We start from the raw sequence: 26,020 nt of genomic DNA, 5'->3' as shown, positions 1-26,020 counted from the left end.
TACAACAGGGCCCTGATCCCTGACTGGGGTACATAGATGCTATCACAACAATAATAATAATAGATAATAATGGAATCCCACTGAAGTCATAGTGTCTCGATGTCACCCTAAATATACACATAGTCATATGTCTTTGTAAGACTGGCTAAGTAATAGACAATTTTGTCAGTGATGCATGAGGGAGACTAGAGTGCTCTGTCTCCCATAGCTCTGCTGGCTCTACACAACGAAGAGGAGTAATGTGCAATACAAGTTTAGTTATAGAGGGCAAATCAGACTCAGCATAGATCGGACAAGGTTTGTAAAATGCCATGTTCACACAGACACCGTCTAGAGTTGGACTACACGATAATCCTGATTCACCAAACCCCTATGCTTCTGTTTGACCTTAAACACAAATGCAATCCCACCCCAGTTCAACAAAGCACTTAAACCCTGATCCAAGGCCCACTGAAATCAATGGAAAGACTGTCAGTGACGTCAATGAGTTCAGGCCCCTAATACCATTTTGAACTTGGATTTAAGGTTAAACACGTGCTTAATCGCTTTGCTGAATTGAGGCCTGTAAATCCAAAAATTTAGTAGCAATCCTACTCAGTAAAAGATTTAAGGGTGGCAATTTTGCAACAGAAAAGCTTCAAAAACAGACTCCAACGGGAAACTGCTGAGCTTGAATTAATATGCCAACTAGATACCATTAAGTTGGGTTTCAATAGAGACTGGGAGTGGCTGGGTCATTACACATATTGAATTTATTTCCTTAAGTTAAATATCCTCTCACCTTCTTGTCAACTGTCTAAATGGACCATCTTGATTATCACTACAAAAGTTTTTTTCTCCTGCAGATAATAGCTCATCTTAACTAATTAGCCCCTCACAGTTTGTATGGTAATTTCCTACTTATCTGTATATATATATATATATATATATCTTACTATATGTTCCATTCTATGCATCCAATGAAGTGGGCTGTAGCCCACGAAAGCTTATGCTCTAATAAATTTGTTAGTCTCTAAGGTGCCACAAGAACTCCTGTTCTTTTTTCAATCAGTGTTTTTATTTAAATTTCAGTGAAAACTGATAGATATTCAGATCGAAGCATTCCTTGCAGCCTTTGGAGGAGTTTCACGCAAACATTCGTGCTGGTTGGTGCATCATCATCAGCGTTGTTGTAGCTGTGGTAGCACCTTTCTCTTGCAATTTCATACCTCCCTTTTTGCACTTGTGCTTTAGTTACAATTTCCAGCAATACAGCCAATCTTACACTGAAAACAAGCTGAAATGCCAGTATTTTTCACTTCCAAAATGACCTAGTTTTTGTTTGGAAACTGGCTTTTTCCTTAATGATAAATAGGCCAAGAGTTGGTGAGAATCTCTCTGAATTTCAGCAACCTTTTCTGTTAGAATGGGGTCAGTTTCCAGTTTGAAATGCCCCCAAACGATTGAATGATAAGGAGTTTATTTCATTTTATCCTAAATATTTTACGGGCCTTTATTTCGTGGGAATGAGCTTCAGGGTATCTCGTAGTTTATCTCATCCACTTTCCCTTTCCCTATTCTATTCAGAAATATTAAAATGCTTTAGAAAGACAATGTGGGTGCGGTAATACCTGTAATTGGACTAAATTCAGTTGGTGAAAGATTCAGGCTTACCCAGAATTCTTCTTCAGCTATGTGTAAGCTCAGAAACTTGTCTCTCTCTCACCAACAGAACTTGGTCCAATAAAAGCTATTACCTCACCCACCTTGCCCCCGTAAAATCCTGGGAACAACACAGCTACAACAACTCATTGGCTCACATTCTCCGCCGTGCCCAGTTTGTGCTGGGTGTAGCTGAGGACGGTGCTGGGACCATCGGGGAATCAGCCAGCCATTCCTCTTTGCCTGGTACGCTCTCTACAGCGACTCCACATCTGCTGGGACTCCAACACAGGAATCCCTAGTTTGGAAGCTTTTTGGCCCCTTTGCCCCAACTGAGGAGCTGGATAGGAAGAGAGAATCAGGTCTGCTGAGCCTGATTCCGCTTTCTCACACAGTGATGAAAGTCAGGAATAACTCCAGTGTGAGGCCAGAATCAGGTGCTGTTACTATGGAGATGTAGCTCAGAGAGAAAAGGGACAAGAGCTTCTCATGATCCAATCTGCTGATGGGGTGTGGATAGGCTTCCCACTGACTAAGACTCTGAGGGTACATCTACACAGCAACCACCCCCACCCCAACCCCCAGCAGCGAGTCTCAGAGTCCAGGTCAACTAACTTGGGCTCATGCTGCGGGGCTAAAAGTAGCACTATAGACATTTGGGCTCGGGCTGAGCCTGCGGGACCCTCCCCACTTGCCCGGTTCTCAGAACCTGGACTCTCTCATCTCTCCTCACAAGCCCGAGTCAGTTGTTAGAGGAGCTAAGACTCGCTGCTGTGGCTCTGATTTCACCATGTAGACATACCCAGAGGCTCATCTCTGCCCTCGCTCTCCCGTGCTGGGAACAGAATTTGTGCCTCCTGGGCTAGGTTTCCTGAAGTAATGCCCAGCCTGCTGATTCTGTGGCTTAGAGGAGTTTTACTTACCTTCCAGCCTGCTCTCACCCTTTTACAAGGAATTTGAAAACTCGCCCTTTTAAACATGCTCAGTACTGTATCTGAACAAGGGAGCGCCTCTGTAACCTGAGTGCCCACCTGTACAGGCATCGGTCAATTACTGAGGAAGCACCCCCTCTCCTGCCTAGGCCAGATCACCAGATCCACTCTGAGGAGGAAGGGCTGCAGGATCAGGCCCTCTGGACGGTCTCCAAACAAGCAGCTCTTAAAAGCAGTCCTACATAATAACACTTAGCTCTTCACACACAGCCATTAATCCTCTCAACACCCATGTGAGTGAGGTAATTATGGTTTATTATCCCCATTTTACAGCGGTGAAATTACCTGCCAAAGGCCATACAATGAGTCAGCAGCACGGCAGGGATTAGAGCTCAGGAGCTCTCCGCTTGTTCCTCAAGACCCACTAAAGGATCAAGAAATTGCTTCTCCAAACTATGCTCGGACATGCCAATCCAGCAATTAACAGGAGGGAGTCAACAACATGTGCTATCACTGAACCATTAGATCTATCTATCTATCTAGGACAAGGTGCAAGAGGTAATCTCTTTGATTGGACCAAGTTCAGGTGGCGAAAGAGACAAGCTTTTAAATGACATATAGTTCTTCAGGTCAGGGGTAGCTTGAAAGCATGTCTCTTCCATCCACAGAAGCTGGTCCAATAAAAGAGATTATCTCACCTACCTTCGCTTTCTCCTACATTGTGACCAACATGGTGACAACAACTCTGAAAACAACAAAGGAGGGTGTGTCTCTCATTACCATACTAACTGCACACCAGGGTCCAATGGGACTCTCTGTTCTTAGTACCTCATACACAGGACCAGATCCCTACTCCCTGGCCCAGCCTCTTTGTGCTGCGAGAGTGGAGTGAGCAGCTGGGGCTCGTCATTTTATAAGAAAATCCCTGGGTGACGTAGAGTCAGCTACGTTGGCTTTGTCCCACCTCTTTCTGGCTCCCCTCCAGTGCTGGTGGTATGATAGGGGCATGGCTGGACCACCTGAAACGCCAGTGATCCAGGACCAGTGGAAAGGCCCTTCGGTTTCCATTGCAGCTGGTGTAAATTAGAGCCACCCTGAGGCTGCTCTAACTTATGTCCCAAGATCAAAAGAGAGTGGAGAATGCTCTAAACCTGTTGCCATCTTCACTGATGGGTCCTGAATTGAGTGTAGCTTGGCTAGATGCGGCCCTAAAGGTCCACTTGTGTCCCTGACTGTGCATACACAGCTCCCCACTGCCTCTCCTGACAGCTAGTCTGGTGTTGCTGAGGGCAGAATCTGTGTTCCTTATTGTCATCATGGTCTGGAGGCTGGTAATATCCTCTTCACTACCATTTCCCACGGCTTTGTAGCCAAACATATCTTACCCCATTGTTATCTACAGCCAACTTGCTGCAATGTATACTTATTAATACCTTGGCAACATTGCCTATTGGGTAAAGCATAGAACTGAGCATCAAGAGATCCCAAATCTTCTAGAAATGCCCAATGTGACGGTTCAGTGACTTGCTTCAAGGTCACAATTGGGCATTTGTAGAAGAACTGGGAATCTCTTAACTCTCAGTTATGTGTTTTAACCACTAGGCAATACCTCCATTATATTAATATGCATAGATTGTTCAAGTACAGCAGCACAGTGGTGCAGGGTCAGGTAACTGTGGGGCTGCTGCTCTTAATATGTGGCATCTCAAAAGGACACCAAATGCTCTTTATAAATATAACTGGTTTATAAACTATCCATGGAGATCACTTCGTACTCTGTGAAATGCAGCTACCTCTGGGGTGAAATGTGGCAGCTACTTAACAGCACACGGCAACTATCTGCAACCATTTAGAGTGAATGTGAATAAGAATGCCATAGCAAACCACAACTGCAGCAAAGAATTGTAAATAGGCAGATTTCATTTATCCCTACTGGTGCCTACCCAGGACTTTGGGGTTAATATCGCTTATGAACTGCCATGGGATCATGGATAACTACAAGTGGCCCTGACCTCAGCTTTTCCATCCCTACCAAAAGAGAGCATCTTCTCTAGCATGGTGACCCTTCCCTTAGTTCCATGTGGGGGACTGGCTGAGTACTCACTAAGAAGGAGGTAGCTAACATCACCTCTTCCTGCAGTTGCCACAATCTCCCTCCCCAAGAGCTGCTCTAGCCAGACTCTGCTAAGCTGGAGATCTGCTGCAGTCCCAGCTGATGGCAGCATGGATGCAAAAATCCAAACTGGCTGAGAGCAACAGGCACCAATCAATTACCATCAGCCCCTGCCAGATCTCCGAGAGCCCTGTCACACATACTCCAGGATCACCACCAGCACCACACAGAGATCGTCAGGGTGTGAGCATGGGGCTGAGTCACAACTTCATGCTGCCCTGAGGGGCCCTCGTGCCTCTCTTATATAATTCACAATTTGTTTACTTCTGTTGTGTTGGAGACATTAATGCGACACACGTGGTTGCCTACCCACAGGAAGTGCCCGAGAGGCAGACAGGAGGATGCCACTGGTGACAATACCAAAGGGCACCAGGAGTGGGGTTCTACAGCTGTTCTCTTGTCATGGATGGTTATAAACTGTTCAGGAAGGACAGGCAGGGCAGAAAAGGTGGGGGAGTAGCACTGTATGTAAGGGAGCAGTATGACTGCTCAGAGCTCCGGTACAAAACTGCAGAAAAACCTGAGTGTCTCTGGATTAAGTTTAGAAGTGTGTGCAACAAGAGTGATGTAGTGGTGGGAGTCTGCTATAGACCACCGGACCAGGGGGATGAGGTAGATGAGGCTTTCTTCCGGCAGCTCACGGAAGGTACTAGATCGCATGCCCTGATTCTCATGGGTGACTTTAATTTTCCTGATATCTGCTGGGAGAGCAATACAACGGTGCATAGACAATCCAGGAAGTTTTTGGAAAGCGTAGGGGACAATTTCCTGGCGCAAGTGCTAGAGGAGCCAACTAGGGGGGGTGCTTTTCTTGACCTGCTGCTCACAAACCGGGTAGAATTAGTGGAGGAAGCAAAAGTGGATGGGAATCTGGGAGGCAGTGACCATGAGTTGGTTGAGTTCAGGATCCTGACGCAGGGAAGAAAGGTAAGCAGCAGGATACGGACCCTGGACTTCAGGAAAGCAGACTTCGACTCCCTCAGGGAACGGATGACCAGGATCCCCTGGGGGACTAACTTGAAGGGGAAAGGAGTCCAGGAGAGCTGGCTGTATTTCAAGGAATCCCTGTTGAGGTTACAGGGACAAACCATCCCGATGAGTCGAAAGAATAGTAAATATGGCAGGCGACCAGCTTGGCTTAATGGTGAAATCCTAGCGGATCTTAAACATAAAAAAGAAGCTTACAAGAAGTGGAAGATTGGACAAATGACCAGGGAAGAGTATAAAAATATTGCTCGGGCATGTAGGAATGATATCAGGAGGGCCAAATCGCACCTGGAGCTGCAGCTAGCCAGAGATGTCAAGAGTAACAAGAAGGGTTTCTTCAGGTATGTTGGCAACAAGAAGAAAGCCAAGGAAAGTGTGGGCCCCTTACTGAATGAGGGAGGCAACCTAGTGACAGAGGATGTGGAAAAAGCTAATGTACTCAATGCTTTTTTTGCCTCTGTTTTCACTAACAAGGTCAGCTCCCAGACTGCTGCGCTGGGCATCACAAAATGGGGAAGAGATGGCCAGCCCTCTGTGGAGATAGAGGTGGTTAGGGACTATTTAGAAAAGCTGGACGTGCACAAGTCCATGGGGCCGGAGGAGTTGCATCCGAGAGTGCTGAAGGAATTGGCGGCTGTGATTGCAGAGCCATTGGCCATTATCTTTGAAAACTCGTGGCGAACCGGGGAAGTCCCGGATGACTGGAAAAAGGCTAATGTAGTGCCAATCTTTAAAAAAGGGAAGAAGGAGGATCCTGGGAACTACAGGCCAGTCAGCCTCACTTCAGTTCCTGGAAAAATCATGGAGCAGGTCCTCAAAGAATCAATCCTGATGCACTTGCATGAGAGGAAAGTGATCAGGAACAGCCAGCCTGGATTCACCAAGGGAAGGTCATGCCTGACTAATCTAATCGCCTTTTATGATGAGATTACTGGTTCTGTGGATGAAGGGAAAGCAGTGGATGTATTGTTTCTTGACTTTAGCAAAGCTTTTGACACGGTCTCCCACAGTATTCTTGTCAGCAAGTTAAGGAAGTATGGGCTGGATGAATGCACTATAAGGTGGGTAGAAAGCTGGCTAGATTGTCGGGCTCAACGGGTAGTGATCGATGGCTCCGTGTCTAGTTGGCAGCCGGTATCAAGTGGAGTGCCCCAAGGGTCGGTCCTGGGGCCGGTTTTGTTCAATATCTTCATAAATGATCTGGAGGATGGTGTGGATTGCACTCTCAGCAAATTTGCGGATGATACTAAACTGGGAGGAGTGGTAGATACGCTGGAGGGGAGGGATAGGATACAGAAGGACCTAGACAAATTGGAGGATTGGGCCAAAAGAAATCTGATGAGGTTCAATAAGGAGAAGTGCAGGGTCCTGCACTTAGGACGGAAGAACCCAATGCACAGCTACAGACTAGGGACCGAATGGCTAGGCAGCAGTTCTGTGGAAAAGGACCTAGGGGTGACAGTGGACGAGAAGCTGGATATGAGTCAGCAGTGTGCCCTTGTTGCCAAGAAGGCTAATGGCATTTTGGGATGTATAAGTAGGGGCATAGCGAGCAGATCGAGGGACATGATCGTTCCCCTCTATTCGACATTGGTGAGGCCTCATCTGGAGTACTGTGTCCAGTTTTGGGCCCCACACTTCAAGAAGGATGTGGATAAATTGGAGAGAGTCCAGCGAAGGGCAACAAAAATGATTAGGGGACTGGAACACATGAGTTATGAGGAGAGGCTGAGGGAGCTGGGATTGTTTAGCCTGCAGAAGAGAAGAATGAGGGGGGATTTGATAGCTGCTTTCAACTACCTGAAAGGGGGTTCCAAAGAGGATGGCTCTAGACTGTTCTCAATGGTAGCAGATGACAGAACGAGGAGTAATGGTCTCAAGTTGCAGTGGGGGAGGTTTAGATTGGATATTAGGAAAAACTTTTTCACTAAGAGGGTGGTGAAACACTGGAATGCGTTACCTAGGGAGGTGGTGGAATCTCCTTCCTTAGAGGTTTTTAAGATCAGGCTTGACAAAGCCCTGGCTGGGATGATTTAACTGGGAATTGGTCCTGCTTCGAGCAGGGGGTTGGACTAGATGACCTTCTGGGGTCCCTTCCAACCCTGATATTCTATGATTCTATGATTCTTGAGCTGGGCTTTGTGCTTTACTTCATCCATGGGGAGACACAGTGAGCAGAGTTGTGTGGTTGCCCCCTTAGGAAATACATACACGTGTACAGTCTGCCAGGAAAGAGGGAGAGAGACTCCAGCATCGATCCCTACTAAGGACCAACTCAGTGAAGCACTGAAGCCTGTGCCTCACTTTAAGCATGTGAGTTTCCCATTGAGGTCAACAGGACTATTTGCATGCGCAGAGTTAGGCCCGAGTGAATACCTTACTGAATAAGGGACAGACTGCAGATAATGACAGGGCAGGAAAAGACTACTCTGACCCTCCACCGACCTCATCTGTGAGGGGCTACCCACTGCATCAGGCCCCACTAATATCCTGTCTGACCTGGCTGGGAATATTGGCAGTGAAAGAACTTCAGCCACCTCCCTTGTGAAGACCGTCCCCGCAAAGGCCTAGCCTCATTTCTCCTTCCTTAACCTCAGAACATTGCTCCTTGTATTTCCATTTTCTAAGGCTGGGAAGCCTTCACTACAGCATTCCCCTGAGGATATGGAAGACGATCAAGTCCTCCACCCCGAGTCATTTGATTAGATACAGTTAATTCCCTCCAGCTCTTCTTACGGGCGCCTCCTGCTCCTATGCACAAAACACCCTGGAAGTTGGCACCTGCATCGTGAGCATGGGCTCAGAATCGCTGCCTCCTTTTCCAGCATTTGCATCCTTTTCTAGGAGTCTTCCCTTGTAGCAACATTTCGTACAGCATGAAAGAATAAATATCAGCATGGGACGGAGTTGGCCATTTTTACCTTCTGCAAATAAAGAATGGTCCCTTTAAGCACAGCATAAAACTTCTTCCATCCTCTTCTTCCTCTCGGGGCTAAAACAAAGAAAAGCAGCTCATTACATGGGCCTGTTAACTATAGCTTCCTCTTCCTCACTGGTAACGCCGAAGGGCACCTGCCACATTACTTGTTCTGTAGGGTTGGAGTTGGGGGCCTGGACAGAGTAGCTCCATGGCAATGCCTGGCACTACAGAGGGGGCGTTCATCCTGGGCAGGCGGCAAAGGAGGGGGGCTCTGCGATGATGGGTGAAGATGACAAATGTGCCCTGGTGCTTAGTATAGGGCTGCTCAGAGAGGGGAGACCTTGGGCCATAACCTTAGGTATTCCTGGGGTTTTAATGGGTCTCAGTGACTAGGCCATCCATCTCCATTAACAGAAATAATCCTCAGTGGTTTTACTAATTGCCGGTAATCAACTAACAGATTCCAAACACATTTCCCTGTATCTCTCCTGCGCTCCCATTTCACCGCAGCATTACTTGGCATCCAGTTGCTAATGGAGCTCAAGCATGTATAGTGCAATGGCAGAATGGAGATGGGCCAAAGCCGCACAGTTGAGACCCTGCATCCACACTCTCCCCAGGTTGAGAGGTCTGTTGGGTCTGGGGTTTCAGCTGGGCTCATGCTAGAGAACGGATCTGGGTCTGGACCTTCTCTATAGCTCAGGGTGCTGGGATCCAGAGTTTGGGCTAAGCCCAGTATAAGGATGGGGCCAGCTGCAAAGCTCGGCCGTTCCTAATGCCTGGGGGCAGCTGGTGGCAGCAATCTGATTTTGACCCACCCCTTTTAGAGGAGTGTTTGGGGCTTTATTGGGGCTCTAATTATGGGGCCAAGCGTGGGCTGGGATGGAGATACACAGCCCCACTGCAAGCCCCAGGATGTGGGGACATGTGCTCATTGCTATACCCCTGAGCATACAGAGCATTTGCACCTTTCTGTGACCAGCCAGGTCTGCGTGCCCCACCTACTCCCCTATCCCAGCTGGTTAGCATCGCAGGGAGACAGAAGAGGGCAGGGGCTGCAACTATGGCCCTCCCTGAATGTGGTGCTGCCAGGGGAGAGCCCCTGGCTCGTGCAGGGACAACCATCACAACTCCCTTTGATTGCGATTTTACCACACCAAAGAAAAAGCAAAACCAGAAAAGGGGAGTGAAAAGCACTGAAATTAGGTGGGGAAAGTACTGAGCTGGATGGCAGAGTTCACCCCCTTGCACCAGGGGAAATATACCACAGCATAGCCCTATGCACCACTGAAATCCTCAAAACAGGACTGAAGTGGTGCATTGGCCTTGACTTGGCCCTCTGCACTGGGACACCCAGAAGTCAGTATATGGGGTCCTGGCTACCAGCCATGCAAACCAGCTAGGTTTATCTCTCTGCATACTTGTCTGCGGCATTCACCCAGCTCTGGTCTTGATGCTAGACCCAACTCTTACTGCATGTCCTGGTGCTGTCCTCTCTGCCCTAGGTGTCCCTTACTGGCATGTCACGCTACATGCTGCACTTCTCTTCTAACACATACTTCTCTTCCCATCTGTATCAGCATGGGTTTTCCGGGTGAGGACGCCGTGCTTATAGGTAATTGCATTCAGTGCCTGGGGAATGTCCAGGAAAGGATTGCTGCCGTCTACGATCCGCGTCACTTTCTTTGCACTGGCTCCTAGTTTGTCGTCCACGAGTTCCGACAGTGATTTTCTCAGCTCGTCCTCGTCACTTGGAAAGAAACCCAGAGAAAACCTTGAACAAAGAACATTAGTCTTTGACACTATGTTTTACCTGCTAGAGGGACCAGGCCTTGGTTCGAGCAAGTCACTCATTACAGTAGCGGTAGAATACAGCGGTAGAACCAGGTTGTTATATATTGAAAATCATGGTGTGCCAAGTATTGTAATATGTGGGGTCAAATTCTCCTCTTGTGAGCACTGCTGCAGCCCTGTTGACTTGAATGGCATTGAACAGGGCATAACGGCGAGAGGCATTTGACAACCCGTGATTGTTCTCATTGCAGCTTTGTGACATTACTTAGTCAAACAGGAGACATCATGGTTAATGCTAACAAAGCATATGTGGAAGGGAGATTTGGCCTAGTGCTTCAGGGCTTAGGCCCGCTATTAGAGTCCTGGGTGAGATCTAATGTGGGAGGCAAATTAGCCCAAGTCAGCTACTGTGGGGTTCTTACACCTTCCGCAGAAGCATCTGGGTACTAGACTAGACAGATCTCCAGGCTGGCGTAGAGTGGGCTGGAGAACATGGGGCTAAGCCAACCTGATTATGGAATGAGGCTCACCAGAGAGCAGAAAGTGACTGGAGCAAGAGGAATGAGAGCCAAGCTCACATGGTGATGGAACCCAGCTGGAGAAAGGGCTGCAGGGAATCATAGAATATCAGGGTTGGAAGGGACCCCAGAAGGTCATCTAGTCTAACCCCCTACTCAGAGGAAGGAAAGCTCTCCAGGAGGGAGCCCCTGGGAGAGACCTTGATGGAAGCAGGGACTGGGAAAAGCTCTCCATGCAGGGAGGCATGGGTAAAATCTTGACTAACCAGGGAAGTGACTGCAGGGTCCTACACTGCAATTAAACACCTGCAGCTGGCCTGGGTCAGCTGACTCGTGGCTCGGGCTGTGGGGCCATAGAATTGTGGCGTAGCTGTTTGGGCTTGGGCTGGAGCCCGGGCTCTGGGACCACCCCAGAACAGCCAGTGCCTAAATGGCACAACTGGGCCCACTACAAATTAGGCTGGGGCCATATCAGAGTTCAGATGTAAGCTATGCAATAATGGGCAAAAAGAGACTTCAGCTAGCAGGAATGTCACCAGGGCATCAAAGTATAAGAACATCAGAACCTAAGAACGACCACACTGGGTCAGACCAAAGGTCCATCTCTCCCAGTGTCCTGTCTGCCGACAGTGGCCAGTGCCAGGTGCTTCAGAGGGCATGAACAGAACAGGTGACCATCGAGTGAAGTATCTGCCCCCTCCACTGGCTCCTCTAGCAAATGGCCAATGCCATATTGTCATTGCACCAAGGAGTGTCATGGGGGCACTGGGGCTTTGGGTCAGGGTGGGGGCATGGCCCTTGTGCCCACTACATTTCTCACCTGGACCTCATGGATCTCCTTCCAGGGGCTGGGTGGAGCTACTTGGATGTGATAGTGTGTACTGCAGTAACACTCTTGTGAGGCACTGTGGAGAGGGATCTAGCTAAGGGCATGGGCAGAGGGGGTCAGGTGCCCGGAGTGGTGGGGAATGATCTGGTGTAGTATCTGACTCATCAGTATCTCTGAGGATGCAGCAGGTAGCCTGGCGCAGAGGGTCTATGTTGCCCATGTGAGTGTCTGTGCTCAGCACTATGGCTGTGTGATGGTACCTTATGCTCCCTGCTCCAGGCAGTACTTGTGTTAGTGCAAAGGAGGCTAGAGGTCTCTCATGTTGCAACCAGCCTGTCTGCAATAAAGCAAGGAGCCCTGCAGCCAGGCAGCATCTGCTTCCCCTTCCTCCAGGATCTCAGGCTGATACAGAGGGAGGAAGGAAAAGAGTGCATGGAAATGGGGGATGAAGGGGTGGGAGGAAGAGATCTATGAAGTACCAGCTAAATCGGGCAGGAACTGAACTGTCCCAGCCTTTGGAAGGCTGGTGCCAGGGGCTCTGTTCTCCCTACTCACTGTGTGCAAAAGAGGCTGTGCGCATGGTAATCCAGCGTTTTGCAATAACACGATAATCGCTTCGCTGTCTTCAGCTGAACTAGCTGCACTTTCTCTGAACTCTCTTATATAAAATTTCCTGCCAGATGCCAGTGCATTTGAGCAGCCTTACTGGAGCTAGAGGGCTCCCTCTAGTGGCTGATTTACAGCAATACTTTGGCTTTGCTGACCATTGCCTGCAATGAAGTCAATCAGGTTGCTTTGACCTGGTGGGATTTTGCTCGCTCACTCCCTCTCTCTCTCTCTCTCTCTCTCTCTCTCTCTCTCTCATTTATTTAGGATTGGATTTTCAAAAGCACCCAATAGAGTTCAGAGCATAATTTCCATTGATAATCATTGAACACTTAGTGGGATAGGGCCAGCTACATAAGAATGGCCATACTGGGTCAGACCAAAGGTCCATCTAGCCCAGTGTCCTGTCTTCCGACAATGGCCCAGGCCAGATACTTCAGAGGGAGTGAATAGAATAGGGCAATTATCAAGTGATCCATCCCCTGCCATCCAGTTCCAGGTTTAGGACTGGTAGTCAGAGGTTTAGGAAGACCCAAGCATGGGGTTGCCTCCCTGACCATCTTGGCTAATAGCCATGAATTTATCTAATTCCTTTTTAATTCCAGATATACTTTTGGCCATCACAGCATCCCCTGGAAATGAGTTCCACAGGCTGACTGTGTGTTGTGTGAAGAAGACCTTCCTAATGTACTTCCAACAGTCTCATCAGCAGAGCAGGGCAAAATTTTTCTCATGAAACTTTTTTTGGGGAGAAAGACTACGATTCGACAGCACTGCAACATTTTGTGAATTCATCTTGGTTTCTCTGAATTGTTCATTTAGGAAAAAATTCTTTTTCTGGTTTGAAATGACTTTTGTGTAAAAATTTACTTGTATTTTATTTTTGAAAAATTCAGAAATATTAAAAAATGGTCAAAATCCAAACAAAATGTCTTGTTTCACCCAAAACAGTTTCCCCCATTACTTTTCAATGCGCCAAATTTTTTTAAATAAATATTTTCTGCCTGCGGCAAAATGACTTCCCCCCACCCAACTTTTTCAAATTGCCAACGAACTGAAAAATCCATTATTCACTCAGTTCTACTCATCACCCCATTGCTTTTCAGGAAAAATAAAACCGGAGAAACATTTTCCAGTGTAGCCAGGCAACTGCAAGGCATGTGCAGCTGGTGTTAGGAAATGGAACCTCTCGGCCACAAGTCACTTGTGAGCATCTGGCTGCAGCTGGTAGTGACCATCTGATGGCCCCTTTGTGAAATGACTTAGTGGGTCTCAATCCTGTTCCTGATACATAGGTGGGCGCATCATAAACACCACCACCACCAGAGGTGGATTAGGGGGTTGTGGGGCCCCTGGGCCAGCGCAAGTGGGGGCCCCTCCCTACCCCTGCTGCCTGTAGTCCTGCCCGTTCCTCCTGGTGCTCCTGCTGGGGAAATAGGGTCAGGGAGCGAGGGCTTGCCCTGCTCCCCTCCCACCCAGTATTTTGTGCCCAGACTCTGCTCCCCAGCAGGACCGCTGGGTGGGTGGAAGGGTTGGGGCATTGTGGCGCCCATTTTTCCGGGGGGCCCCCAATTGGTCAGGGCCCTTGGGCACAGTGGCTAATCCACTTGGGCACAGTGGCTGGACCACATCGGCCCAGTGGCTAATCCATCACTGACCACCACAGTTGGTAATCAACTGGCCCTATAAAGAGACCAGGAACTGACTGGGCCAGGACGAAAGCAGGTCTCTCCCAAAGGACAAAGTGCATGGGGGGGAGGGGGCGTGGACTGCCCAGAACATAGCAGATCTGTGGGTAAATAAAGGGGTTGCTGCTAGGGTAAGAAGAGCCCTAAACACACATGTTTTGTTTTGTTTTTTAAAAAGGATGTTCAACCAGAGTGAGGTCAGGGCAAGACCCACTTCATGGCTCACTTGATTCTGGCCCATCAACCGACACATGAGGTCTCAAGGAGAGGCCAGTGCAGCCTGAAGAGTGTATTTCTAGCACAGCTGTTCCACCCCACCTCCAGCTTGGACAGCTAATATCTATACGCAAAGGATCTTCCCTGTTTTTATCTTGGCTGTTTTTTACCTGACACCCACATCCCCTACAGGCGTGCGAGTTTCTAATGGGAAATCAACCAAGGCTTGGCTTACTGAGCAATATATGGTTCTCTTCCTTTTTTCAATTACACTGTTTGCGTAGCTTGTACAGTAAATTTCCATAATCAAACGACTGTATGCATTGTAATGGGCTGGATGACATTGTGCTCAGGGGGTTGCAGCAGTAATTAATCCTGGTGGAAGGTAGAGAAGTTCTGGCTTCGGCAGCTGTGCACATTTTCCACATGGCCCCATGGTGGCTCTTGATGGGACGTCACCCTGAGCTTGTTTCTGCTAGTTAATCCCTGAGGACAACTGCACTGGGAGTGAGCGCTGCACACACCGTCCTCCACTGCCTGGCATTAATGGCCTGATTTGCAGTGGTGCCGCAGGCTCTCAACACCCATCAAAGCCCACTGGAGCTGCACAAGCTAAGGACTTCTGAAAAATCAGGCTACAACTGCATCAATACAAGAGCCATCAGGAATGGGAGGGGTCAGAAGGCCAAGAGCAATGGGATGGGGATGAGATGGTGCTTAGCAGAGGATGAGACAGGAGGTCTGGAAAAAGAGACGAGATTTGTAATGGGCCTCCCATGAGCAGAACCATGCACCTCCGTGGAGCCTCCCTGAGGTCAATGGGCCTCAGGGATCCAACCGCCTGCAGCTCATTGCAGGAGTGGGGCCTAATGTTGTAACAGATGGAGTTTAAAACAGGTAAAGGGACTGCGGCTGGAGTTAAGGTGTTGCAAAATTATTATTATTATTATTATTGGAGATGATAAGGATGACATTGCTGACCAGGGTAAGTATGGTATTAATTGCTCTGAGACATGTCACTGGCCCTCATGGGATGCTCATGGGTGCCTTCTGCATAGTGATGGATGGAGTGAGAGGCGTGGCTCTGGGGTGAGGAACTGCTGTATTCACCATGGTGCAAGAGGAGAGCACAGCGGCTGTCATCCAGAAGGACAGCAATGACAGCACATGTGTGATACATAAATAAACCCACCCACCAACAGGGACAGGAAGACTGGTCAAAGCCCAACTTCTGAACTGAGCAGTGAATGTTTATCGTACTGGGGAGCTCAGATCTTGTTTTCTTGGTGTGATGGTCACCCCTCCACATGCAGCTACGTCAGATACTCCAGCAAGGCAATGTGCCTCTAAAGGGGTAAAATCTCCCTCATGCAGAGGGCCAATGTTATGCCTTACCTGTTGCCTTTGCCTTTGTCTTGCGCCGGCCCTAAATGGGGTTGAATTTTACCCGTTCAGAAGCACACGTCCTTTCTGGAGCATTACCAGTCCCTGCGTATGTTAATACTGCACTTTCCTGAAGCTTCTTGAGCTAATGATCCAAGAGCTTTGAAAGAGCCCTTTCGGGTCAGAGGGCACTGAACAGGGATACTTACATGGCCCACTCCAGCTTCTCATTTTTGATGGAGTTATACAGCGTCTGAAACAAGGGCACAACATTAGCTCTTGGCAGCGCCTCCGGGCAATGGGTCCCCTTTGTGGATGCCTCCCGGGCGAAGGCCCTGTATAAGGCCTGTGCTGCAGAGCGCTCTCAGAGCGATGCTTGGTTTCTGCCCTGTTACAGGAGAGCTGTTTGGAGCAGAGGCACAGGCACCGTTTCCACAGGCACTGACTTTGACTTGTCAGGGTGGGTGCTCCACCCCCACTCCACCCCGAAGCCCCGCCCCTTCCCCTGAGGCCCCGCCCTCGCTCTACCTCTTCCCGCCCCTGCTCTGTCCCCTCCCGCCCCGAGGTCCTACCCTCCCTCGGCTTCTTCCCGCCCCAGCACCTCCCACCTGGCACCCTTCCCACCTGTGGCTCACTGATCTCGCACCTCCCCCCGAATGCCTCCCGCCAGCTGCCAAACCGCTGATCAGTGGCTGTGGGGCTGGCGGATGCTGAGCACTCACTATTTTTTCCCGTGGGTACTTGAGCGCCGGAGCACGCACGGAGTCGGCGCCTATGACCATTCTGGCGGTGCCTTTCTTGCAGTTATGTAGTGACGCTGGTGTCGGCAAGGGGTAACTGCAGTATTGCTCAGAGGGAGCAGCTTTCATTGGACTCCAGGCTCAGATCATGGGCATGTTACGGGGAGTCATTGCCCCCATAGGGGCTGAAGGAGTTTAATGCCTCCCTGCCTCCCCCAAAGGGCGAGAGCACGACTGGGGTGCTGGCATTTGGAAGGGAGGTGTCAAGGATTCTCCAGGCAGGGATAGACTCCTGGTAATTGTGAATTCCCTGCTGCACCTGTCAGCAGCAGAGCCGGGAAGGCCAGCCCTGCCTTGGGGCCCTGTGTCCCAAGCTGTGACTTTTGTTCATAAAGCACTGGGCTACATCTGTGAACTGGAGTGATTCCTGCATGAACTCCTGCCTTCTCAGAGGCTGTTGGAAGGCTCCCCGCCCAAGGTGAGGGGTGGGCATTTGGAACGACCCAGGTCTAAGAGGGGAGTCCCCACCTCTAGGGTGAGATGACAGAGCCCATCTGAGCCATGGCTACACTGCAGTTCCCACTGGTACAGCTGCACCTATTGGGACTTACAGGTTTGAAAGATACTACCATAGATGAGACGTCAGAGGGGACGTCAGTGTCTGCAGTAGGGGATTTTAGACCAGAATTCCCATTGCTATCACGACTAGCTTAGCCATGGGTGGGAGATTTGTCTGCAATTCCCTACTGCAGGGGTAGTCACCAGGCTAGTGCCTGAAAACCAGGGGATCTGCATTCTACTCCTGGTAAGTCTCTCTGTGCTCCATGCTCCCCATCTGTGAAACGGGGCAGTGATGTGTAACAGCCTCACTGAGGAGCTGGGAGACAGGACTAGCTAGCACTTGTAAAGGCCAAAGTAGTGTTAAGGCAGAGCTGTGCCAGTGGCTGGGTGAGACCTAAGGAATTCCTGGCTCTCTTCCCTGGGCAGAACCTACAAGGAGCTCCGAATACAGGGTTGGACTCACTGGCAGGGAATGTAATAAGGGAAACTGAAGCCCCACATTATTTTGGGTGCATTGCTCTGTGTTCAGATGCAGTGGCGCTGTGGGCCACGTATCTAGTGAGGCAGACAGCTACACTTTGGTACACTACGAGGATAGCGAGAAATCACAGAGTACAAACAAAAGATGGTCCCAGGAAAACGGACCTATTCTGACATGCCAAGTTATCACAAGCTTCTTGTGCTTTCTTAGTTTAGCCAAGACTGCTGCAAAGCTTCAACACTACCCTGGAATGAAAACGGAAGGTACGTTTGTACTCTGACAGTCGGGACCGCCAGAATTAACTCAGCGGCAAGGGCTTGAGGCGAGGAATCGAGCTAACCAGGTTCTATTCCTGGCTTTGCTTTGTATGAGACACTTGGCCTTTCTGTTTGGTTCCCCTCCTACCAATGGGCTATTCAAATGGTTAGCTTTTCAGGGCAGAGACTGTTTTTCATTATGTGAATGTACAGCACCTAGCACAATGGGCCCACCTTGGAGATGGTGCCTTTAGGTGCCACCCTAATAACACTAACATTGATATCACATTACCTTCAGCAGATCCTTTGCAAAGTCCTTCCCATCATTTAAGCCATCCAGGTTTGCTATAAATTGTTGGCATGACATCTTCTTTCCAATATTCTGCAATGCAAAGAAACAGAGCATTAAACCCCTGGATAGCTCCCAGTTTAATCAAACTGCTTTGAGCAACTGATTGTGGCTATTAGAATGGGACCTGATCAAACAGCCTAACGCTGAACACCCGTGAATGTTGTGGCTCCTCTCTTCTATAGAGGTTCTTCTGTCAGGCTCATCACTGTGGTATCTGATGTTTGCAATCTGAACCTGGCTCCACATTTTTCAAATCTACCCTTCTCCCCACACCAATTCGGCAGTGTTCCCAATCCAAATCTGGAGCCGGCCTTCTAACATGGGCTTACCTCTGGCAATCACACATTACTAAATCCAGATTGAGAGTCTGACACAACAGCCGAGTCCCAAAACCCAAACCCAGGTGCTCCTACTGTAGCAAATAACACTGGGCTTGATTCCCTGGAGCCAAAGTAGCACAGAGTGGCTGTGAAGTGTCTGACTGGAGGGATGGGTGGGTTATTTTTAGCAATTTTTAGGTAGATGTCCAAAAATCTGGGGGGTTCTCTTGGTATACTCTGTAGTGAGTACTGTAAAGTATATATAGTATGTACTGTAAAGAGCGATCTGTTTGTAATGTTCCCAAGGGTGCTTTCACATCAGACCGTTTCAAACAGTCCTATGTTAAAGTGCACTAGGGAACCTTTAGTGCACACCAGCAGGATCAACACAGACCAATTAATGACCAACATGTTTGTGTGCTTTGGAAATCACACTCCCCTAGTCCACATTACTGTTCCGTGTAGACAAGCCCTTAGACACAAGTACCCAGTTTTGGTGTCTTTTCAGTATTTCTTGGTTAAACACTGCTTTCATTTGCTTTGTACTGGGGGTGTTTTTCAGTTAATACCTAAAACCAGAAGTCCTAACAAGGCTTTGCTATACTATCAAAGTAGATAAAGCCAGCACCCACCCTGGGATGGAATGAGAGGGGTGGCTCTGGGGTGAAGAACTGCTGTATTCACCACGGTGCAAGAGGAGAGCACAGGGGCTGTCATCCAGAAGGACAGCAATGATGGCTCATTATGTGTGATCTGTGGGACCCTGCTTACAGTGACCAGGGTGAATCAGTGCAAAGTGAGGTGGGTTCTGGCGGTCAACAGGGTGGAAAAGAAACTCTAAAAACAAATGAAACAAGCACCTTCCCCCCAACCCTAGAAATGCTCCCCATGCACTAGAAATGAACCCTCAATTGGCGTGAAAGCCCATCAAAAAGCAAAGGAGGAGGCCAACTAGGATGTGCTGACTCCCTGGCAGATTTATCGCTGTGCACAGCCTTCACCGCTCTGCAGCACTGGTTGTTTGCAGCTCTGATGTTGCTTTGTCCCATATCACTAGCTAACACCATGTGGGCAGGCTTTGAGATTAACACGGCTAGCTTTGCCCGCTGCTGCCCCATTAGCCGTGTTTGAATTGAGGACATGTTTCTCTCTGAGTGGCTCTGGTTGCTGGTGCCACATTTGAATGACTCTGTCTGATATTCCCAATTATGCATACTATCACTAGCAGGGTTTGGCTTAGTCAACACGCAGGGGAGGTCAGGGGGGAGAGCAATAAAGCGCTGTAACAAATCTGCAGCCTCCTAGGGCTTTGCAGTCGACACCGTGGCTACGCAGAACTCCCCAGCAGCCGCAGAAACACAACTCACTCTTCCAAAAGGACAAGCCCATCTTTGCAAAGGTGGGGGCCTACATTCAGGCCCTTCAGTACATATTCATGGAACTTAATAGGGCCCAATTTTTCCAGCCAGCCGACCACCCAGCAGCCCCTATTGAAGTCTGAGCTAATATTGAAACTTAGGGATCTTATTTAGAAGCCTAACTATAGACACACATATTATAAAGTCTTGGCCACGTCCCTGCTAATAAGTTAACTCTGGGCAGCCTAGGAGCTAGAATGCAAAGCCAAGCAGTGCTGTTTCTCTCCCATAGAGGGCAGTGGGACTCATGCCCACTTGCTAGCCAGGGTATGGCAGTGCTGCAAGCCACCACCTTAACAGAATTGTGTGGATGGAGCTTGGGGGAGAGGCATAATGGACCTCCAAGAGAGGGACCTGGTGCTGGTGATCCTGAGGTGTGGAATATTCTCACCCAGAGAGGGGACGAATATCTCTGCCCACTGCGGGTGGTACCAAGTATCCTTGAATCAGCTAGTGGAGTTTCCATCTGTTCCTGCTTATACGCACAAACGCCCCATAGCCCGGCTCCGGTAGGGAGCAGCGCTGGGGTCAGCAGCCATTCTCTGAGCTAGGCAAAGGGAAGAACACATACCACTGCTCTGTCCCCTAGGCCAGGCTCCCATCAACATTAACTAGTATGGACAGGCTCATTAAATCTCTCTAGTGTAATGGGCCAGCATTATCCCTGGTGTCAGTGGGTTCTCCTGCCGCTGAGTAGTGCTTGCTCACGGCAGTGTGAGATCCCTGCCTCTTTAGGGTCCCTGAGTCGAAGCCAGGTGGATGTGGACACCACTTGTGGTTTGTTTCCTTTAGAGATAAGTCACAACCAGAATCCTGAATCCGAACCCCAAAGCTGTGGAGGTGCCTGACATCCAAAGCCAGGTTTGATTGACACACACATCCCCTGTGTTTAGAATGGGCTTTAGAAAACCACCCAGACCCCAAAGACCATTAACTGTGGAAGAGTCTTGCAGCTGGAACCCATCACTACTTCATAGAAGTTGTACCACATTCGCAAGAAGTAAATACATGTTGTTGCCCGCAGCATCTTCAGGGGCTGAATGCTCTCATGGAAACCACTCCAAAGGGTATCAGATAGTGAACATGGATGCACCAATCAGCTGCAGCTACACTAGAAAAAAACATCATTCAAAATGAGACCAAAGGAGACATTCTTGTGCCACGAAACCTGATTCAGCGAGGTACTTACGCACACTGCTTAACGTGATGCATGGAGTAGTTCCATTCAATATGAGCTTTCACATGCTTACAGTTAAGCACTTTCTTATGTACCTTGCTGAATAGGGTTCTCATTGCATAAAGGGTTGCCTGCAGAGCTTTGAAAGAGATATTTCCCTGAGCAGCTGACTAGCCACATGCACAAGGTCAACTTGCCTTTCTATGAAGCCTCAGGCACTGGCCAATGGCAGAAGGAATCTGGGCAGTGATTACTGCTATGTTCCCCTAGGAGAATGAACTTTTACCCAATGCTACATGCTCCTGGACACGGGATGAGAAGTGAAAGATCAGGTCTCTGTGTAGCTCACTCATAGAGTATTCGTTTATAGCTCATTCATATAGAGTTACCTCCCTGATGCGTGTCTCCAGCATCTGATGCAGTCAAGCATCAGTGACTCCTCTTTGCTTCTCCCACAGACCTGGTACTATCTCTTGATGGAAGGCTGGCTAGGTGCCCTCATTAGGTGGCCCAGTAGGTGACAGAGCTCTGAGCAGGAGGGTTAGCCCCGAGGTTTAGATGAGGAGGGGAAAAGCAAAGGTGCAGTGCAGCCTCCAGATTCAAAAGGCTCCTGACTCAGAAGGAAAATGAGGCACTGTGACACAGCAGGGAGCTGAAAACACTGCAGCTCTCTAAGAGCACTGCCCTCCTCGCTTGTCTCTGGGAGGTCTGATCGCATTTGATGAGCTTTAAAGTGATGCCTGAAATTGGCGAACACATCATCTGGAAAGTACAGCATCCTATTACATTCCTGGCCTTTGAAAACTCTTCTCTCTGTGGCTTCACAGTGGGGTGTGGCTTAGTTTACCCAGATTGATTTCTCAGCGCTCACAGATGCTGCCTGGGGCAGTAACTACTGGATGACAGTGGTATGCTCATGAAACCTAGCATGGGATGGCTGTCAGGAAAGTGTGTAAAGTAGGATGTCACTATGGAAGTGACAATACAACCCGTTGCAGACCAATCATAGCCACCAACACTGTTCCCTCTAAGCTGTGCGCGTGTGTGTGCGCACAGATCCTAAACCCTGTGCACACGGTGAAACACCGCACGCACAAAAATTTGCACAGAAGCACAAAAATTTGCACAGAAGACATTTTTTGCACACACGGCCTGTCAAAAATTAGAGGGAACATTGGCTACCAAGTGGCACTACGTGGTTGTGATGCTGGCAGATCAGATGCCAGCTCATGCCAAGGTCCCCATGTCTCCAATGGACACTAAGATGCACAGCTGGAATCTGTGTGGCTCACAACCAACTCTGTGGTTAATAGTGGTAGAATAGGTATCAGAATCATAAGCAAGTGTTTGGACTCTATTGAATGCTCGTGAGCTGCTGCCTGCATTAATCTCACTTGTAATGTCTGCATTCCATAGGGTAATGTAATGTTTGAGTGGCTATATTGTGAGCTTCTCTGACTGTCTGAATCGCCAGGCGGGAGAGAGAATTTAATTAGTGTGAAGAGTTGCTCTTCTACAGAAATTATTAGCTCCCTTCCCCGAAAGAGGAGACCCCCTCAATACCAGATGGGCTCGGGTTGGATCTTACAATTGGAAACTCCCTACATCTGAACTGAGAAACCATCAACAAAAGGACCAAAGACTCTGATTGTTTTCTACTCTCCTTCCCATGAAGATGAGTCCTGCAAGTGGATTTCTCCCATCAGCTGAGATTGCAGCTCAGAGTCCATGGCAGGAGGGGGATAAAAAACCCCAAACCAAAGGAACTAAGGATCTCTCTGGTGCTTGGACTCAGGGGTGTGTGGGGGGCGGGGGGGAGGGAGTCTAAGTGTTTCTAGGCATGAGCAAGAGATCCCCAGCTGCCTAGCCTGGGTTAGCCCTAAAGGTTAAATGGAGCTTGCTGATGACAGAAGCCTCTATTACCTTTAAAACCTTAGACTGTAACTCATTTGTGTGTTTGTTTGATTGCTTGAACCTTGTAAATAACTAATTTCCCTTTCCTAGTTAATAAATCTTCATTAGTTTACTATAATACTGGCTACATGCTTTGTCTTTGGTATGAGACCTAAAGCACAATGGACCTGGGGTCAGTGATTGGTCCTTTCGGATCAGGAATAACCTGAATATTGCTGTGATTCTTGGTGTAAGGGGCCATTGATCACAGAGATAAGCTCACCAGAGCGGCGAGACAGACCAGAGAACCCAAGGGGATGACTGTCTATGACTCCTTGGTCAGGCTTTTAAGGGGCCTGATGTGCAGCTGCATGGTGAAATCTAAGTTTAGAACTCATGGCCAACTTAGGGTTTGTGCCCTGGGTTTGAGCAGTTTGCCCTGTGGTTGGTACCCAGTGGCCCTCTGTTCTAGCTGGCATTGCACCATCTGTAACGTGTCATTTCTTCTTCACAGCAACTCGTAGAGCAGCTGCAGACATGGCAGATTTGGATCAATGCTGATGTTGAGTTAGAAGGGATGGGATAAAATGGCTCTCTTGGCCTTTCCCAAAATGCTCAGGGAAAGCAGTGGAGTGATGCTGATTTACTCCAGCTGAGGATCTGGCCTCTATAGCTCTTTTCAGCAGTAGCTCTGAAAGCATGACACTACAGCAGGTCAGGGTCTCCATCCCCATTTTATAGGTGGGGAAACTGAGGCACAGAACTGGGAAGTGACTTGCTGGAGGTCCCATGGAAAGGTGATGGGCAAGCTGGGACTAGGACTCAGACCTCTGCATTGGACCCTGCTGCCTCCCTCAGCAAAAGCACTAGCAGCAAAAAGCCTGTGTTGTGTGCATGGCGTTCTGGTGCACCCAAGGAGAGAAAGATGAAAGAGGGCAGTGAGGCTCGGACGTGTAATTACGGTAACTGCATCTGTCCGTATTGTAGGGGATGAGGGGGAAACCCCCCTTCCCAAGGAAACTAGTGAGGTTTTCACCAAGATTAGCTTCTCTAAGGAAGAGTTCAGGAGCAGCCTGGGAAATACAGACCCACAAACAGCCTCAAAGGCCATGAGACTGGGGCTCCAGTCACAGAGGGGTTCTCAGCAGCTGCACTCCCTGTGCCGCCTCATGAGAGGCTGAAAGGTTGGGAGGGAAGGATGGATGGGTGTGTGCCTAGTGGATCTAGAGCTATATGGATCCACTGTCCAAACCCCCTTGCTAATGGGGAATGCAGGGACCATGGATGTTATTTCACCCCGAAGGCTGTGGTAGCCCTGACAAAGTGGCTCTGCTGTTGTGTGGCCTGGGTGTGTGGGGATTCCACTCCTTGGAGAACTTCTGGGCATGGTCCATTTACATGGGCTTTGTGCAGGAGTCAGGATTTGGCCCAAGGACTAGTCGGCATTCACTCACAAGGTCTGCAATAAACAAAGTGCCTGAATCGCCTCCTACTTTGTTTAAACCAGTATGACATCAGTGACATCAGTATGACATCAGTGACTCCACTGGGTTGATGGAGTTGCTCCAGATTTACATCTACCTATCTATGGAAAAACTAAATGACGCCCAAATACTCAATGGGTTTCATATCCAAATCACATTATTGTGCATGCAAATGACTGATTAGGTGAATTAGGCACATTCAATCACCCAGTTTGCATGCACAACAGTGGTCACTGCTGGTGCAAAGTAGCTGTGAATTTTGTGCATGCATTTGCATACCTAACATTTTGAAAAAAACAGCCCCATTATTTTATGATTCATTAGTTGCTGTGTGGCATTGGCATGCCACAATGTCAAACAAAACCAACCTGAAGAAGGTAGAGTTCCTGCCCCAAACTGCTTACAAGATAGGCTGGAGAAACAAAACCATTTGGACAGAGGGTCCAATCCTGTAGGCTTCAAGCAGCCAAAACTTCTGTTGCTTTCATTTGGGGCTTGGCCTGCATAAAGCTTGCAAGATCAGGTTCCAGCTTCATCAAGCCTAAACTCAGATCCTGGATGACGCAGGGGAGTAAGGTCCAATCTCAAACAGGTGCTGATTTCCTATTGTTTTAACACTGCAGAACTGCCAACCCCAGACATTCAAAAGTCATGAATCAGGCACCCCAAGTCATAGAATCATAGAATCATAGAATATCAGGGTTGGAAGGGACCCCAGTCCAACCCCCTGCTCGAAGCAGGACCGATTCCCAGTTAAATCATCCCAGCCAGGGCTTTTTCAAGCCTGTCCTTAAAAACCTGTAAGGAAGGAGATTCTACCACCTCCCTAGGTAACGCATTCCAGTGTTTCACCACCCTCATAGTGAAAAAGTTTTTCCTAATATCCAATCTAAACCTCCCCCCCCAAGTCATGAGATTGGCTTAACAATCATGAGATTTTAGAAGAACACTAATGTGGGGGAAGGGCTAATTTTTGATCTTTTTGGGATCACGATTTCAAGCTTTGCTCTGCAACCACTTTCTTCCATGAAAGCTGAGATTACCCTGTCATTACATGACTTCAGGAGCTGGGGCTTTAAGAAAAAAACCACATGAAATATCATGAGTGTTGTGATAAAACTGCAAGATGAGGCAACACGGTGATACTTATTCATTATTGTTATGTTCTGGCCAAAAGCCTTGACCCAGGTGTAATAATAACCAGCAGTCATGCATGAGAAGGTTGTGAGATCATTGCAGACAGAATCCAAGAGGTCTCCTGCACACTGTAGCTAGCTCCTTTCCAGAAGATCTCAGGACCTGAAGCAGCCAACAGCAAAGTCACATTGTGGTGTTGCCAACTCTCATTTTATCATAAGGCTCCCATTATTTGGTATTTCTCTTAAAGCCCCAGCTACAGGAGTCATGTGATTATGTGACAAACTCAGGTGTTATTACAAAAAAATGTTTTGAGATCCTTTTGGTTACAGAGAAAAGCTTGAAAACATGATCCAAGTGCACCCAGCACTAGTCAATTCCAGGCTCACTGCACTGCACCTGCTCCAGCAACCAGCTGGGGTTAACCCCTTCCTAGCAAGTGGGATTTCACGATATCTCCCACCTCGCAGCAATGTGCAGTAATATGTTGAAACACATCTCCATTATGTCAAT

General features: G+C 48.6%; 1 protein-coding gene across 4 annotated transcripts in view; it reads right to left on the bottom strand.

Annotated features, from left to right (window-relative positions):
* The window catches only part of PSD2 (pleckstrin and Sec7 domain containing 2), a 148,229-nt gene that overhangs the window by 14,620 nt on the left and 107,589 nt on the right, over positions 1-26,020 (bottom strand). For 2 of the 4 annotated variants that reach the window (XM_073356048.2, XM_073356045.1), the window contains exons 8-11: positions 18,019-18,109; positions 15,897-15,940; positions 10,213-10,427; positions 8,655-8,725 (exon numbers count right to left, since the gene is read on the bottom strand). In XM_073356048.2, coding sequence (XP_073212149.1) covers positions 8,655-8,725; positions 10,213-10,427; positions 15,897-15,940; positions 18,019-18,109 — 421 coding nt within the window. The remainder of the gene's footprint in view (positions 1-8,654; positions 8,726-10,212; positions 10,428-15,896; positions 15,941-18,018; positions 18,110-26,020) is intronic. The other 2 variants (XM_073356046.2, XM_073356047.2) reach the window with 2 other exon arrangements.

Source organism: Lepidochelys kempii, chromosome 8 (genome assembly GCF_965140285.1).
Source record: "Lepidochelys kempii isolate rLepKem1 chromosome 8, rLepKem1.hap1, whole genome shotgun sequence".
Lineage (NCBI taxonomy): Eukaryota > Metazoa > Chordata > Testudines > Cheloniidae > Lepidochelys > Lepidochelys kempii.
Note: the sequence above shows the minus strand (reverse complement) of the source record. Positions and strands in the feature narration are given on the sequence as shown.